This window comes from Balaenoptera physalus (assembly GCF_965194825.1).
Source record: "Balaenoptera physalus genome assembly, chromosome: 20".
Classification (NCBI taxonomy): domain Eukaryota; kingdom Metazoa; phylum Chordata; class Mammalia; order Artiodactyla; family Balaenopteridae; genus Balaenoptera; species Balaenoptera physalus.
Genome location: NC_138901.1, coordinates 46,287,788 through 46,306,424, shown reverse-complemented (window position 1 = coordinate 46,306,424; position 18,637 = coordinate 46,287,788). Strand labels below are relative to the sequence as shown.

Sequence of the window (18,637 nt, the reverse complement as noted above, 5' to 3'; positions counted from 1 at the left end):
CACCCTTTGCTTTACTTGTAAATATGTAGAATTCATACTACTATACTTGAACAAAATTGTTACGGTATTCTAATATTTAACACACGATGGATGGAAGGCAAAGAAGAAATTTGAAGCAGGAAAGCTAGTTATTATATCAGTATCTCCTTTTTCTGAATGAGAGGAGATGGAAAGTAGGAAGATGGGAAGGAATATAAAAGTAATTTAAATACAGCATTTCAAATAGCTTTTTACTGCTTACATTGGATATCAAAATACAAATACTGACTTCATTATCTATACTATTTGGCAAAAGGATAAACACAGAAATTTATGGAAACTCAAGTTTTTGAATTTTTCATGTCTGTCCTCAAAATTGTTTAAAAATACAAATTTCAAAGAAAATTACAGGGTCCCATTTCTATTGTGAGCAGGAGGTCTAATTGTCATGTTTTTAGCTGTGATCTGTGGTATTGCACCCAGCATCAATCATACTGTCTGGCTGCATCTTATCGGACTAGTGACAAATACAAAGTTCACAGAGAGCCAGGAAAAGAGAGGTGATAGGTGTGTGTGACACAAAGGAAAGTAAATGGAAATCAAAGTTAATACACATGTTTTCATGCTTGGGTTTCAGGGAATATGAACCTCATTAACCAAAGACAATAAAATGCCACCGAGCTTACAAAGTAGGAGAAGAAAAAAGGAGAAATCAGAGCAAAAAAAGAAAGAAGGAAGGGGAAGAAACTCAATTTGGAAGCAAAGTTCAGCCAACTGAAGGCATAAGTTGCTGCTCTGAGTAACTTATAAATGATGCTAAACTCTAATAGACAGATGTGAATCAAAAAACTATGTGGTATCAGCTGTAAAGTGAACATAAGTTTACTGATTTTTAACTCAGCCTTTTCTGGGCACCAACCAGACAGTCGACCAAATTAGAGAAATCCCACCTATCAACCCTGAAAATGAACTGTAATATTTCAATACCCCAAAAAGGAAAGCTAAGGTTTAGGTGTTTCAAGCACCCAAGAAGATCAGCAGATACCCAAGATGCTAAGAGTTGACGTTATCGTGAACAGTCTGTACGAGTCCACTCACGTGCTTCCAGGGGATCCCTTCCCGCTGGTACTCCTCCTGTTCTTGCTTCAGGACCAGCTGAATAAACAGCTGCTGGAGCTTCTCATTGCAGTAATTGATGCAGAATTGTTCAAAGCTGCAAGAAAAGGAATCAATTAGGCTCAAACAAATAAAAAAAATAAACAATAGGGTTTTCAGTATCTTATCCGGTTTACCTGTTGTTGTCGAAGATTTCAAAGCCGTAGATATCCAAGACACCAATAACAGTGTTCTTCCCGTGGATGGTGGTGTCAGAGCTCTTGACCTCAATAATATCATTGATGCGAGAAACAATCCAACAAAAAAGGCGCTCATATATGGCCTGTGATGAAAATGACATCGTAAATTCTTGCCCCTTGGAAATGCGCCCCCTGTTTGGATTTGTGATAAGTTTTAAATTCCTATTGAATTAAATTCCTATTGACCTCCTCCTTACCGTTTAGCTGTTAATCCTCTAAGCTGAAAAATGAGAAATGCACATCATCTGTTTAAAAATTATACGACGTATGCATGACGTTTGGAGTTTTAAAAGATTATTATGGGTCACTACATGTGCTGTATTCCAACAACATTCCTGAGGTGTGTTTCTGTGCCCTGCTAATACCAATAATTTGCCTACTGCCTCGTATAAGTCACTTCATTGCTTTATTTTAATCTCATCAACTATAAAAAGCAGAGAACCAATGAGTTCTATGCCCTATGGATTCTAAATATATGAACATTGATTTATAATGCTAAATAAAGATCTGAGCCAAAAGGCCACCATTTCAAATTCCTTGAGAATCAAATACACAGTCAATACATAAGCATACACACGCAAACACACACAGGGACAAAGGCACCACACACTCACACACATTCACATCCTGACACAAATGTGCGCTGCAATGTCACATCTTTAGAAAACCTTTCCTTAACATCTCCCTCCAGCAACCCTCTCTCTTCACCTACACACATCTATACACATCACCTCCATTCCTCCCCTCCCCCTCCCCCCTTTACGCTTCCAGCCACTCCAGCCTTCACCTCTCCCTCATGACTCCATTGAAATGGCTCATCAAGGACCCCAAGCACCTCTATATGGACCCTTTCTTGTACCTCTATAGGGACATCTTACTCAGATACTCAGCATCACTCAACCCAATTTCCTACTCTTGTCTTGAAACATTGGGCTCTCTGGGATTTGTAATATCACACTTTGTTTGTTTGTTTTTGGCCATGCCAGGTGGCATGCGGGAACTTAGTTCCCCAACCAGGGATCGAACCTACGCCCCCTGCAGTGGAAGAGTGAGGTCTTAGCCACTGGACTCCCAGGGAAGTCCTGAATCCACACTTTCTTCATTTTCCTCTTATTTCACTGGCTGCTCCTTCTCGGTGACCTTTAGTAGGTCTCCTCCTCTACCTGATCTCTAAAAGTTGGATCTCTTCCTAGTCCTCTTCACTCCCTATCTCTTCCTAAGTCATTTCACACAATATTAAAGAACGGTGATATAATATTACCCCTAAATGTATCACCTGAATGCAGACCTCTCCTCCGAGCTCCAGGCTCCCGTGTTTGACTGCCTACCTGACAACACTCTTGGATGTCTCACAGCTGTCTCAAACTTATGTCCTGTCTGGACTATTGATCTTCCCACCTCCTAAAACTGTTCCTACCCAACTTTTCTTTTTTTAAATTTAATTAATTAATTAATTTTTATTTTTGGCTGCGTTGGGTCTTTGTTGCTGTGTGTGGGCTTTCTCTAGTTGCGGCGAGCGGGGGCTACTCTTTGTTGCATTGTGAGGGCTTCTCAGTGCGGTGGCTTCTCTTGTTGAGGAGCATGTGCTCTAGGTGCGCAGAATTCAGTAGTTGTGGCACGCGGGCTCAGTAGTTGTGGCTTCGCGGGCTCTAGAGCGCAGGCTCAGCAGTTGTGGTGCACGGGCTTTGTTGCTCTGTGGCATGTGGGATCTTCCTGGACCAGGGCTTGAACCCGTGTCCCCTGCATAGTCAGGCGGATTCTTAACCACTGTGCCACCAGGGAAGTCCTTCCTACCCAACTTTTAACCATAAATAAATAGAAACAGAAACTTGGGGATTCATTCACTCATTAAATGTTTGCTGGGTACTTGCTCTGTGCAGTTTGTGGAAGATACTGTACCAAGTAAAATGAACATTGTCTCTGTCTCCAAGGAGCTCAGGGAGTAGAGTGAAGGAAAATCACACACACACGCGCACACACACATGCACACAGATGAGGTGCATGGGATGTGAGGAGATTTCAACCTGTTCAGTGTTCAGAAAGGCCAGGGATGGCTTCTCTGAGAAAGTGGGCTGAGATCAGAAGGATGGTAAGAGTTAACCAGGTGAGAGGGGAGAGAAGAACAATCCAGGCAGAGGAAACAGCATGTGCAGAGGCCCTGTGGCTGGAAGGATAAAGGGATAAAGACAACACGTAAGGCCTGAGAGAAGTCTAATGTGGTAAAGGGGAGAAACGAGTCTGGAATATGGCAGGAAATGAGACAGGAGAGGTCGGTTGGACCATGTCAGAAATTATTCTTGATTCCCTCATCCCCAGAACAACAGGTCCTGTGGATTTTATTCTCCAGATACAGTCTGTCTCAAATCATCCTCTTTTCCCCATTTCCACTGCTACTTTCCCTGTCCAAGCTGCTATCAGCATCCTCCTGGATTACTGAAATATCCTCTTAATTGGTCTCTTTGCTTCCACCCTTGCCCTACCCACTGCCCCATAAGATTCTCATACTAAGGTCAGAGCCCCACAAGATTCTCATACTAAGGTCAGAGCCATCATTTTAAAAATTCAAACTTGATGACATTGCCTCTGCTTAAACTATTCCACTCTCCATTGCATTTGGATAAATTCAAATTCCTCTGAAGACTAAAAACCAAGCAAGAGGTTTACAAGAGTAAAAAATGGAATATGGAGCAACCTAATCAACCAGCAAACAAGAAAAAGAGAAAATGTAAACTTGGGAAAATAAAATATTTGCCACATGGATAACAGACAATGGGTTAAAGTTATGAGCTCTTACAAATGGACAGTAAAAAGGTAACAGCCCCAAAGAAAAATGTACAAAGCATATACCCAAGCAATTCTCAGAATAGATGTAAATACTTTACAAAAATAGGAAAAGATGCTCAAATACACTAGCGATGAAAACTAAAGTAACAATGAGGTATCACTGTACACCCAGAAAATCAGTCACTTAAAGCTTCAGATCGGGGTGTCCTTTGACCTGCTCATTCCTGGGAGGCCATCTAACTGAAATAAAAGCACTGGTGTGTCAGGAAAGAGGGACAAGGATGCAGCATTGTTTGTAGTGGCAAAAAAAAAAAAGGGAACAAGGTGAATGACATAAGAGGTGGATGGTTAATAAATTATGGTCCCATCACCACACAGACACTAAAACAATGGGTCCATCCATTGGCTTGAAGGGGACTTGCACGAAGCATTATCGAGTGAGGAAAGCAAAACGAAGGGCCACAAAAGGGGCCTGTGCAAGCGAGGGGCCCTGAGCTCCCCGGTCAGTCAGCTTCTGCTTTTCTGAGAATGTTTCTGGCAGCGATGCTCACAGCCATGGGGTGTTGTTGAGACCATGATGGTCAAAAAGCACCACTCTGGTTTCAAGAGGCTTAACCTGCTTTCAAGGAACGTCTGAACACCTCCTCACAGAATTTCACTAAAAATGAAACTGAGATCAACACCAGGCTGTGAGATAATAGAAAATATACCGGTCTCTGCCCCTGGTTCCTGGCACAGAGCTCTTGAAACCCTTGTAATTTCCTACGTGATAAGAACACTCGGAGCGTCTCTTGTTCTGATATTGGTCCTGGACCCCATCCCTGACCCGGGGCTCCTAAAACCCCTGTAAATTTCTGCGTGATAAGGGCATTAGGAGCATCTTTACTCTACTGAGGTGACTATGAGTGGGCTCCTAGCTGGGGGCTGGGTACCAGGAAGACCAAGCCACGATCAGAAGCTTAGAACTTCCAGTCCCACCTTTCATCCTCCAGAGAGGGAATAGGGGCTGGAAATGGAGTTAATAACTGACCATGCCTACATGAGGAAGCTCCATAATATCCCCAAAGTACAGGGCTTGGGAGCTTCCCAGCTGGCGAACACATCCACACACTGGGAGGGTGATGTACCCCAACTCCAAGGGGACGGAAGCTCCTGTTCTCGGGACCCTCCCAGACTTTGCCCTGTGAATCTCTTCATCTGGCTGTTGGTCTGTATCCTTTATCATATCCTTTAATAACTGGTAAATGTAAGTGAATGTTTCCCTGGGTTCTGTGAGCCACTCTAGCAATTAATGGAATCCAAGGAGGAGGTTGCTGGTACTTCCCACCTATAGCTGGTTGGTCAGAAGCACAGGTGATAAGCGTGTGTGTGTGTGTGTGTGTGTGTGTGTGTGTGTGTGCGCGCGTGCGTGCGTGTATGTTGGGGGACAGACTTGCGGGACTGAGCCCTTAACCTGTGGGATGTGATACTATCTCCGGTAGACAGTGTTAGGATTGAGTTAAGTTGTAGGACACCCAGCTGGCATCACAGAGAGCTGGCGGTGTATGGAAACACCTCCTCCCCATGATGTTAGAAATTCTGGTACCAGAACCCTCGCAAGGCAGACACAATGCCTTTAAAATCCCACCTTAGCGAAGGCATCCCTGCCGTAGCTGGCTTCCTGTTCTGTGTGTTGCTTGTCGATGACATCACGACCCGTAGCCACTGTCCGGTAAAGGAGGGCTTTCTCAACCATGTCTGCCTTGGTGGACAGCAATTCTGCTATGATAGATACAAGCCTGCCATTTTCAATCAGAGGCACGTCACCATCCACTACAAACTTTAAATTTCCCTGTATCAGAAGAGAAAAACCAAGACACACCACTTCCAATGAGATTCTGAAACACGATGTCAGGGATGTATTTGCCAGTTTAAGAGAGAATTCCAAGGGACCTTGTTTGGAGCGCCTATTTTCCTAAATACATTAATATCTCAACATATAAAAACCTAGTGTTTTATGCATTTTTTCCTCCCCCCGACACTCATCTATATTTTAATTTTCAGCATATGTTTTTGATGGATGGAAATTTTACATTTTTATGTAGTCAAATCTATGAATCATTTGCTTCCGGGTTTCTCTTTCTTTGGTGTTATACTTAGATCATTCCTACTCTGAAGATTTTATGAATATTTAATATTTTCTTCTATTCCTCATACAGCTATTCTTACATTTAAGCTTTTTATCCACCAGAATGTATGTTGGTATGTGGTGTAAAGTAAGAATTTAACTTTATTTTTTCAGATGGTTAGTTGCTCTGACACCATTAATCGAATAGTCTAGCTTTTCCTCCTGATTTGAAATATCACCTTTATTACATATTAATTTCCACCAAGTTTTTGAGTCTATTTATATTCCACTCATTCAATAAGCAATAAATACTTATTAGCCATCTACCAAGTGTCCAGCACATGAACTAATCTGTTGATTAATCTGGTGCTGAATTTATGCAGCAAGTTTTAAAGTACTGTGGCTTTTACTATCATTTTAAACCTGGTGGAATTAGTCGTGCCTCCTCTCCCCTGCTCCCCCTACCCTACTACTCTAACACATTTTATTCGACCTTCTTACATGTTTATTGCTCTAGGTAAATTCTAGAATCATTACGTCAACTGAAAAACAAAATTCCTCTTTGGATTCTGAAGGATTATTGTTGCACCGTATTTATAAACTAGTTGAAAGAATGAGACAATTTAGAATGTTAAAGTCTTCCTAGTCAGGAACATTTAAGAGATTGTTTATATACTGCTATATAATATTTTTCATATAGGTCCTGTGTATTTCTGATTCACTTAGAGTTAAATCTCACTGCAGGAAAGTGAAAGGTCGTTTTTACTCCAGATTTGTATCCATGTTGTCACTCATTTACTACCAGGTTACATGTTCATTACGTTTTCAACATCTCTAATCATATAGACAGTAATGAAAGGACTCCGACTGATGGTTCTTTACTTCTAAGGTTGGTGTGATGTGTGGAAAATAACCTGTGCATAAGTGGGCCAGGGTGGTCCGTGGTGTTGGCTGCAATGAACTGGATGTGCTTTTAAGCCAGTCATTTCCAATCTATAAAATGAGATAATCAAAATTCTAGTTCTAGAAATCTATGATTCTATGTTTCAAATGCCTTTAGAAATTTGCTCCGTTCAAAAGATTTTAGCTTATCCCACTGGTGGTCACATCACTGCTGAACTCTTTTACCTTTGAAATTAACCAGTTCGAAGTCTGACATACCAGGAAGGCAGTGAACTAAAGCCACAGTCTCAAAACCCACAGTGGCTTGGAAAATCCCTCATATTATTATAACACGTTGGAGGAAACTACAGATAGAGTAATTTCTTCAAAATGTCAGAGGAATTTTCTCTACATAAATTACTTTTTACAAAACCCCAAACCTTCTGAAAGAACACCCTAGTCCCACAGGGAGGCGAAGAATTCTGAGAGGCGTCCCCACTCACCAAGTGAAGAATAGCACCCAAAATTTTATACACTGTTTGAATCTCCTCGGGTTGGAAGCCAATGACTTTCATGGCGTCAGCTACTACTTTGAATTCTGCAGCATCATTGATAGACGACTAGGAATGAAAACAGGAAACTGAGGTCACAGACACTGCATGTGAGCATTAACATCCAAAAACTATGAGACTAAATTCAAGTGTAGCCACGGTCTTGATGCCTTTGGAGCAAGTCATTGAAGGGATGATGGGTATCCAAAGAAAATAAAAATGATTTCAGGGGTAGAAACAGAACACAGCACCCACAATGCCCAATTGTGAGAGTCGTCGTCACCTAAGACAAGCACCAGGAACATTTCTGGAACCTTTGGTGAGGAAGCAAGTCCTGAGCTGGCTCAGAGAAGCTCCAGGATGTGTGGAGGAAGTGGCGTGAGATGTGAGACCACAAATGGAAACTCTGACTGACGGAGCCTCCGAGACATATGCCTAGCTACTGTCGTCTGTGGCTTTCTGTTCCACAATTAGTCTTGTCCAGGCTTGTAACAACACTCCCATGCTTGTACGGTTAGGCTTTCTACTCCACAGGTGAGGAAGAGGAGGCCTCCCAAAGCCAAGTGGCCTGCCTTGATCATTCAGCAAGCTAGTTTGGGAAATGGTCTGGGACTATCACTTCGCTTTTTCAGGCATTCAACAAACATTCAGCAAGTCAGATCTTTAAATGGCACAGAAGTGCTGCTGTAGAATAAATGTCTGTCCCCTGACCCCCAAATTTGTATGTTGAAATCCTAACCCCCAAGGTGATGGTGTTAGGAGGTGGGGTCTCTGGGAGGTGATTAGGTCTTGAGGGTGAAGCCCTTACGATGGGATTGGTGCCCATATAAAAGAGACCCCAGAGATCCCTAGTCCTTCTGCCCTGTGAGGACACAGCAAGCAGGCACCACCTTTGAACCAGGAAGCGTGCACTGACTCTGCAGGTGCCTTGATCATGGACTTCCCAGCCTCCAGAATTGTGAAAATCAACTTTTGTTGTGTATAAGGCACCCCAGTTTATGGTATTTCTGTTGTAGCAGCCCAGCTAGACTAAGGCGGGGGTTCAAAGATAAATCGTCTGCCTTGAGGATCTGTAGCCCTCAGGTTGGAAATACAAGCGTGTCAATAAAATTTACAATAAAGCAACGGTAACTGCTTATCTTAGCAGTTTTCCCAAAGCAGCATCTGCGGAGGGCCTGATCTCTTCCTTGGTGAGTTTCTGCTCTGGCCGGGACACAGAGACCTGGCCAGATGCTCACCTGCTACGGAAGAGCACAGGGAGGGTTCCCCTCTGCCTGATGAGCATGTGGTCCTCTAACGTCCAGGACACGACCAGGCAAGCTCTTCCCCCTCCCAGTTCTGAGTGAGACAGTTAACCTTGTCAAGTCTCAATTCCTTCGTGGGTACAATGGGCATAATAATACCTTTCTTACAGGGCTGTTGTGGGAATGGAATGAGAATTTATATAAAGCACCTCCCTAGTTCCTAGCACATAAAAAGCACTCGAGTATCAGATATTACTATTATTAGAAGCTGTAACCATGTCAAAACTGCAAAGAAACCAGACACAAAGTCTATGTGTCCTACTGAGGAGAACTGTCGGCTGCTTACCTAACAGGCATTCCCCAGCCCCATTTCTTTCTTGTTGATAGAACCCTGATTTGTTTACCCCTCTCTGAGTGCACCCGTTCTTCAGGATTGGTGCCAGCCTCAGGAGGTAAATCTTCATTGGTCTAAACAAATCACAGGGACCTTATTCCCTTTACCAAGTGATTGGTCAGCCATGGGCATGTGATGCCATTCTGGTCCATAAGACATGAGGTTTCCCTAGCTTATCAAGGGTTACGGCCAGGAACGTTTCCTCTGCCTGTGACTCCTAGAACTGTTGCTGCCATTTGGGGACCATGAGGAAAATCAGCTGTAGCAGACCAGCCCGATCCAGTGAGGATGGCAGAATTGGTAAGTGGGAGAAACAAATAAACGAACATCTGGGTCCCTATCAACATTGTTAAGGCACTGAATTAACCACGTCTGGAACTGCCCCATCCTCGGGCTTCTTGTTATGTGAGATAACCAAGTTCCTTATTGTTTTTGGTGACTTTTAATTGGGTCTTACCTTACCTGCAACCCACAGGGTCGTAATTGTACATGAGTCCTATATTTTAGAATAGCTAAGTAAAAGTATGATACACAGAGTGCAATACTTTATAGTTACTAAAATCATTCTATTAATTTATATTTGTTTACATGGGAAGATATTAATGATTATAATATAATAAAAGGTTTATTTCATCAGGATTTATTATATGATTCCGTGAATAAATATATACACATAAACTGTTATCAATAATTATCTCTGGATGGTGAGCTTTAGCATATTTTTATTTCCTTTTGGTTCATCTTTATTTTAGGTTTTGACTGTGATCATGTATTGCTTCTTTGTTTTTATTAGAGAGGCAGAAAAAAAGGAGGGGGAGGAATAGGAATGGAAAACTTTGATGGAAGGGGAACCTAAGCTAAATTTAGCTTTGAAAAAAAAGGCTAAATGTTTATTTAATACTTGCTTTCTGTGGGGCTCTACATGACTGGGCCAAAAGCCACTTGGTCAATAAGACAATCTGATTTAAAAAGAATATTTTCAGTCACTGGCTTTTTAAGTGTTCATTTTACAATCCTTTATACATCTTTAAGTACCTCTGACCTATTCTCAGAAAGCTGGAGTATTGCCTTCTGGTGTTTTGTTTGCTTTCAATTAATTTTCAGCCAAACATCCTGTTCTCAGATGACTGTAAAAGTAAAAAATTCGTGCAACTTAAATTTCAAACAATGGAAAATTAATTGCAAAACCCTAAATATCATTTATTTATATGCACAATAATAAAAATACCATTGAACAAGTAATGCAGGTATAATTAGCTTAAGACGAAGAGCAAAAATTACAAAACAAAAAACAAAAAACACCTCCACATCTAGATTCTTTCCTTTTATAAATTCTTTTATTTTTCCCCCATCTACAAAAGCTGTGCATATTTAATTATAGAAGAAATGTGCAATGTGGAAAAAGCAGAAGAACACAAATACCCATAATCTCATCCATCCAGAGTAAAGAAGTAAAACCCTGGTCTAGTTCCCTCCAAATCTTATTTCATGTATGTGTGTATGTGTGTGTGCGTGTGTGTGTATGTATGTGTGTGTGTGTGTGTATATATATATATATATATATATATATATATATATATATATATATATATATACACACACACACACACCATTCCCCCAACAAAATTGGGTAACACTGCAATTACTGTTTTATAACCTATCATCAATAAGCTACTATATTACTAGGATTAGCTATAAAATGGCTAGCAGAAATTGTATTATATATATAGCAGAAAACTAATTAGAAATAAAAGGGCAAAAAGATCTGCATATGTGTGAGCAAGGGCTTACATGCAAAGGAAGGGGAAAATAATGGAAAAAAATTGAAGGCTGACTAGAAATGCTCCAAGGGTCACAAAACTATTTCTAGGATACATCAAAATCATTATTGGAAAAAATAGTGAATGGCAATCTTTGATATCCATTTTCAACCACAGTGCTTTTATTTATTTATTTTTAACCACAGTGCTTTTAAACTTTCTTTTGTCTTACCAACTTGCCTTTGGCCAAATGATATGGTACCTTCTTTTGCGGTGGACTTCCTACTTCTAACAATATTTTTATAGTGTCAAAATAAAAGTAATAGGATTAAAAAATTTTTTAAACCCCACAAGATCATAAGAGAGAAACTTCTTTCCTATCGGATGGTGATAAAATACAGTAATGGGTTATTAAGCAAAGTTATTGAGTCAATAATATATTGAATCTCCGTCCCTGAGAATTTTAAAAATAGAATAGAATAAAAGAGCCATTCATTTGCCTAAAGGCAGCAGGCTGGACCAGATAATTATTTAATGTCCCTTCTGATTCTCTGATTCTATTTCTGAATCATCTCAAAAAGGAAACTCTTACCTTTAATTGGGCTCCCACATGGATGTAGTTGTAGGATGAAAGGGATTTCTGGAGATGCAGAGAGCGGAGCATCTGCTCTGAACCTCCTTGGAGTAGCTGAAACATATTTAATTAAAAATAAGTTAGCAAAATATATCCTGAACCCAACACACCATGTATTCTTACTGGTAGTCTAGCTTTTTTTCATTTTCTGGGCTAATTCACTTAGGTCCTCCTGTTTCTAGCTTTGAAGATTTTTTTTTTTAAACCTCGAAGAATGGCTTCAACATCATCAGTGATGGACAATGTTATACAGTCATGAGGAAGATTACTTAAAAAAGTCTTAGCCCTTTCACAACATAACTGGCATGAAAGGTTTTGCTTTGACTGTGGCCATTTGTAAAACAGGAGCTCGCGCTCTGTGGTGGTCACGTGCTTAGCAGCCTTGCTATCTGGACAGCATAGGGTTATGTTTCAAATTCAGAAAAAGTCAATATTGCCTCAGAACTAAGAGGTGTCAGCAGTCAGTCATATGTTGAATCACACTGGAAACAAACAGCTTTTCCTCATCAATCTCTATATCCCAGGAAAGGACAACTGGGTAACCAGGACTGTAGTGGTGGACAAAGACAAATTCCAACACTCTCACTCAAGTGCGGAAAAAGTTACGGGTTCTTGAAATGAACAGAACTCTTATATTGGGTAGAAAGCTAGTTTATTGGAAACATGGCGAATTGTCAACAAAAACACAAATACAATACGCATAGTCCTTCTACATAGAACGTGCATTTTAGAAGGTAATACATTTAAATCCTCTATATTAAACTGCACACTTTGGTTTACTGAAAAGATGTAACTATTGGATTTTTAAAATTGATTTTTTTAACGAAAACAACCTGAATTTCTATTCCCATCTCTGGAACACCCCAAAATGGGAACAAAAGTTTCAATTCAAAAATAAGACAAAATTAATTTAACATATTCAGAATGTACCATTTCAAAAGCTTTTAGGGTCATTAAAATGTTACCTACACTGCAAAGAAACACAGGGATGCTCAACTAAGGCAGTCGTCTGGTTGGTTAACCACCTGCTAGCTCTTTATAACAGCTATGCTCCTCAAGTCTCTGAAGAAGCCCACGGGGTAGAGTGTATGCGTGTGTGCACGCATGTGTAACGTGTCGTGGGCCAATGGAGGCATGGGAGGCACAGGACAGGAGAGAGTCCCAAATAAAAACATCCATTTCCTGTACAACTGAGCAAATGGTTGATTATCTGCATAACAGATTACTAACCTGATAGAAAGAATGAAAGCTTCTTTCTCCTGGCTGTTGCACAATCACTCTAGACTAAAAAAAAAAAAGAAAAAAAGCACATTAAAATCATTAATCTGATGAGGGACATATATACAATGGAATACTACTCAGTCATGAAAAAGAATGAAATAATGCCATTTGAAGCAACATGGATGGCCCTAGAGATTATCATACTAAGTGAAGCAAATCAGAAAGAGAAAGACAAATATCATGTGATATCACTTATATGTGGAATCTAAAAAATAATACAAATGAACTTATTTACAAAACAGAAACAGACTCACAGACATAGAGAACAGACTTGTGATCTCCAAAGGGGAGAGGGGATGGGGGGGGATGGATTGGGAGTTTGGGATTAGCAGATGCAAACTATTATAGAATATATAATATAGAATGAATAAACAACAAGGGCCTACTGTATAGCACAGGGAACTATATTCAATATCCTGTGATAACCATAATGGAAAAGGATATGAAAAAGAATATACATATATAACTGAATCACTGTGCTGTATGGCAGAAATTAACACATTGTAAATCAACTATACTTCAATAAAATAAATTTTTAAAAAATCACTAATCTGAGAATGTACTCCTAAAAGAAAGTGAGAGCCACTTTCCCAGGGAATCCTGTATCAACAGTGCACTGAAATGTCCTAAAGACCGCACGGATGGGACCAACCTAAAACTAGATCTCCTCTATGGGGTTTTCTGTGCAATTTTTTGATAATTCTTTTTACTCTTTTAAAAACAGAGTTCCTTAAACTTTCTGAAAATGAAGCTATTTTGATTTTTTAAACCTAGAGCCTAAAGAGGAAATTTTTTGGGTGGGGGGATTGCAAGTGGGGAGAACAGGAAGGAATGTTTAGGGAGGAATATTCTCAACATTCCCTTCCTGAGGGTCTGCTGGTATTTCAAAAAGCAATGCCTTATATCCTGTAATAAAGTGAGCTGAACAAAATCCATATACAGAGACCTCTGCTTTAGATGGTTTCAAAAAGATTGCTCTTGAGAGAGGACTCAAAATGTATGTTCATTCAAGGGGATTCTTTTGATTGAGCATGTACATAAAGTGAAGCCATGAAACATTCTGGAAAAAAGACTGATAATAACTGGCATTTCCTGTCATTTTTCAACTGACTCTGATAAAACAAGATTTCCTTAACAGTTTGACTTCAGTTTAACAAACAAAAATAAGATTTATACTGCATTCTGCTGCCATAAAGATTGCTATGGTGTGACTGAGATGGAAAACACTTAACTGAGAAGGCATGTCAGTTCAAACCTGAGTACAATTCAAGGTGGAGACTTAACCTAGTAAAGTTCAATCTTAACTGTAATAACCAGGCGAATCTACTCAAGATTAGTTAGGACACAACCTCTCTGGCAGTCCCAAGAGGAGAGTTTTAACTGGAATCTTCTACAAATTGGGCCTATCATTCACATGGGCAGATAAAAACACACTCTAAGTTTTCACAGACCAAATGCAGTATGCTTCGTAATTAGGCTGTAAGATCACAAAGTACATCTATGTTACTATAAAGCAGTGAGCAAAGAGAAACTAGAAGAAAACGAGATTGCCAGTCAATTAAAATAAAAACATGGGAGGATGTGTAGAAGGAGTAGAAGTGATTAATCCTAGATAGGTTTTTGTTAAACCTTACCCAAAGTTGGCACCCCTCCCCCCTCCCCCCACCTAAACCTTTACCTACAAAGTCTATAACTTTTCCCAGCTTGATACTGTAAGTGCTAATAAGAGAACACAAAAAGAGATTATTTTGCCATAGAAAGCTGACTGAGGAGCAGGAAGGGACAGAGAACAGGATTAACAGCTACTTTGGGGCAATGAAAGAAATTCTATTAATATAATCAGGTTTTTAAAAAAAACATTCAGCATTAACAGACTCATAGATACAGAGAACAAACTGGTGGTTGCCAGAGGGGATGGGGTTGGGGGGATGGATGAAATAGGTGAAGGGGATTAAGAAGTACAAACTACCAGTTACAAAATAAATAAGTCACGGGGAGGTAATGTACACATAGGGAATATAGTCAATAATACTGTAAACTTTGTATGGTGATGGATGGTAACTGGTCTTAGTGTGGTGATCATTTTAGAATGTATAAAAATACTGAATCACTACATTGTACACCTGAAACTAATATTGTAGGTTAATTATAACTCAATTTGAAAAGACAATTCTAGGGCAAAAAAATCAGCATTTGCAAACATTACCCTCAGAAATTAAGCACTTTTTACCTTCTCCAGTAAGTAGTTATTGATATGTCCACCAATAGGGTCCCCCTTGAAATCAAAGTTGATATCCATGTATTTTCCAAACCTGCTTGAATTGTCATTGCGGTTGGTTTTGGCATTTCCGAAAGCTTCCAAGACACAGTTGGACTTAAGCAACATGTTCTTCACTCTTTAACACAGATAAATGAAAGTCGCTGTAAAAGTTTTAAAGGCTGGGACTTTAAAGAAACTAAATTTCATTAAAAGACATGCAAATTTGTGTACAAAGATGCTGACTGTAACATTGTAACATCAAAAAATATACATATTGCAAACAACCTAAATGTCCACCAATAGGGATGGATAAAAATAAATTTTTGTTTCCCAGTATAATATGCAGTGACATAGAAAGATGTGCAGAATATATTAATGAATGTGAGATGAAGTTGCAAAATAATATGTATTGCAGGATTTGTGTGTGTGTGTGTGTGGGGGGTGCATGTGTGTGCACACACACACACACGTGTTAGTAAATGCTTACAAATCTGGAGGGGACAGCACACTTCACTATGGTTACCTAGGTTGATGGGGTAGGTAGGGTGGAATTTCAGGGAACTTTCATGTTTTACATCATGCTGTAAATTTTAGTTATTCTTTTAAATGAACATATTTTATTTACATAAAGAAAAATCTTAAAAAGAGATGTTCTGAAAAGAACGGGTGATACAGAAAATGACTCCATTTTTTAAAGTTCTTGCTTATAAAGCCTAGTGAAATTTACTGCATTTGGTTAATACATCATAAATGTGGTCTTGCTTAGTTTAGAAACTGCTCGTCATTTCGTCTGAAGCTGTACGGAATCTCTCTTTGGTACCAGGTACTTAAGTCATTCTTTATTCGATGAATGCTAACTCTTTATAGAGCAGTCTCTCCCAGTGGATATATTTTAACTTCATTCTAGGCTTTATGCCTTTGTTTCTATTTCACTGACAAAATCCCTCTTACATGGGCATATCGCCGAAATAACCTGATGTACTGGATCCCCTGGTCCTTCCACTACCACTGTTAAGTGACCCTACAAATTTATCTCCTCACGAATGAAAGTATACTTATAATTGGGGCAAGGGAAACTGCTTGCTTATGGTAAATAAAAGAAAGTGTCTATAAAACTGTGGTAAGATATGCTCTTAAAAAACCAGTAAATGGGGCTTCCCTGGTGGTGCAGTGGTTAAGAATCCGCCTGCCAATGCAGGGGACACGGGTTCAAGCCCGGGTCTGGAAGATCCCACATGCCGCGGAGAAATTAAGCCCGTGCACCACAACTACTGAGCCTGTGCTCTACAGCCCGCAAGCCACAACTACTGAGCCCACGCACCGCAACTACTGAAGCCCGCGTGCCTAGAGTCTGTGCTCTGCAACAAGAGAAGCCACTGCAATGAGAAGCCCGTGCACCGCAACGAAGAGTAGCCCCCGCTCGCCGCAACTAGAGAAAGCCCGGGCGCAGCAACAAAGACCCAACGCAGCCAAAAAAAAAATAATAATTAAAAAAATAAATAAATAAACTAGTAAATGTAAATATGCCTTACTCCACTGTACCAACTGGGTTTAGAAATAAAATTTAGTTCTCAGCCAGTTACTCTCCTCAGCTCCAAAGGAAATTTTAAAAACTTACTTATATCCTTGTTCTTGTCCTATTAGGTTGCAAAGTCAGAATCAGAATTGGGGATGTATCACTATTAAGAAAAATACCTCTTTTGACCTGGCAATCTAGCCCAATTCTACCCATGCAGGGTAGTCTAGTCCAAATTCTCTGCTTTCAGACCAACCCAGCTTCCTTTCTCTCTATTCATAAAACTGAAGATTGAGATGTATATACAGAATGTGATTCTTCTGTAAATAAATACTGAGCCTCAAAGTAGCAACTTTGGAAAGCTCTTGCTTTTTCCTCTTCAAAAAGTCCACACCACATAAGAAAGTCAAGTCATGTTGCTTTATAGCCACACTTCCTACTTTCTTTTTTTTTTAAAAAAACCCACCCCTTCATTCCTTACATATTTACTACGTAAATACCACGTACCAGACACTCTGCTGAACACTGGGCCCCAGACAGTGTGCACCCGCTTTATCACTCATCTTGCTGTGAGCAGAGCATGATGCGGCCTGAAACCCGTTCAGGAAATGAACCCTATTCAGAGCTTCTAATACCAAGGTTCTGCTTCTAGCAATGATGGAACAGCATGGATCTGCCTCCTAGAGTCCCCCTTTCACTCTAGGGAGTGTAGAACACAGTTTAGAAAAGATGCTGGTAAAGTAGAAAGAGCAAGAAACCTGTGAGAGCTTGAACAATACAGCTACCAGTAAGTATAACATCTTTGCTGAGCACACATAACACTGAAGGCAGCGGTGATAGACTAGAATCACCTTAGCAGTATCTTTCTATTAAAAACAAATATAGAAATCGAGGGATATAAATAAAAGTACAGGGACAGTATGCAGGAAGGGAATCAAAGTAGCTTAACCATTAATAAACACTCCATGCATATCAGAGTTTAGGCCTAACCTAGTCAAGTCTGTATAGAAAATGAAGCTCCAGTGAGAACTTCCTCGCGTTGTTAGACTGCCCTTACCTTTCAATCTCCGCTCTCTGACTGGGGTTGGTGATGGCCGCAATGTACTGCATGATGTACTTACTGGCTTCCGTTTTACCAGCTCCACTTTCCCCTGGGGAAGAATTGTGCAAGGCTTAAGATCACAACTTAAACCAAGAGGAATAATTTTTAATAGAATAATTTCAAGTTTTGACATTAGTTATTCATTTGAAATCCCTTATGTTTCATTGTTTGGTTTTTTGGGGGTTTTTTTGAGTTATTTCATCCTGTCTTGATATGGGATTGGTTCTAACAGGTCTGAACATGTTGAAAAAATTAAAACTATTGTAGAAGCAAAATAACAGATTACAGATCAAGATTTACTTAGTAAAAATATCGAGGGATAAAACGTGGTAAACTAATTCCTTAAAGTCTTAGTACTTAGTGACTCTGAAGTCCATTGGAAAAGAAACAAGAAAGTGACAAACAGTGGCCACGGCAAAACTCATATAACTTTGTTTTCTATGGCAGAGTTTTAAAAAATCTTAATGGGGATGAAATAATTTTTTCAGAAAATTAGATAAATTTTAGTGAAAAAACAAAACAAAAGCAGCAAGCTCCAGACATATGGTGTCACAGAAAAAGCATGACAACTGACATAAGGAGGGGAAGAAGGATAAGTTTATAATTATCAACCCAGATTTTTAAATGTTTATCCCTTGTGACCCAAAACTCCACTCGTAGAATTTTATACTCTAGAAATACTAAAAATACTAATATAATCCAATAATAATCTTCAAAGGTTTTCAGACTATTTCTGCAGACTATACTATGTGTTATAGCTAAAATCTGAAAATAATATGCCCATCAGT

The 18,637-nt window shown here is 39.7% G+C and overlaps 1 protein-coding gene across 8 annotated transcripts in view; it reads right to left on the bottom strand.

Annotated features, from left to right (window-relative positions):
• The window catches only part of MYO1D (myosin ID), a 351,112-nt gene that overhangs the window by 230,468 nt on the left and 102,007 nt on the right, over positions 1-18,637 (bottom strand). For all 8 annotated transcript variants that reach the window (XR_014257970.1, XR_014257971.1, XR_014257972.1 and 5 more), the window contains exons 3-10: positions 17,805-17,898; positions 15,202-15,367; positions 12,921-12,974; positions 11,649-11,744; positions 7,611-7,727; positions 5,746-5,949; positions 1,272-1,417; positions 1,078-1,192 (exon numbers count right to left, since the gene is read on the bottom strand). Coding sequence is in view for 5 of the 8 variants with exons in the window: in XM_082443690.1 (XP_082299816.1) it covers positions 1,078-1,192; positions 1,272-1,417; positions 5,746-5,949; positions 7,611-7,727; positions 11,649-11,744; positions 12,921-12,974; positions 15,202-15,367; positions 17,805-17,898 (992 nt within the window). In the remaining 3 variants the exon portion in view is untranslated. The remainder of the gene's footprint in view (positions 1-1,077; positions 1,193-1,271; positions 1,418-5,745; positions 5,950-7,610; positions 7,728-11,648; positions 11,745-12,920; positions 12,975-15,201; positions 15,368-17,804; positions 17,899-18,637) is intronic.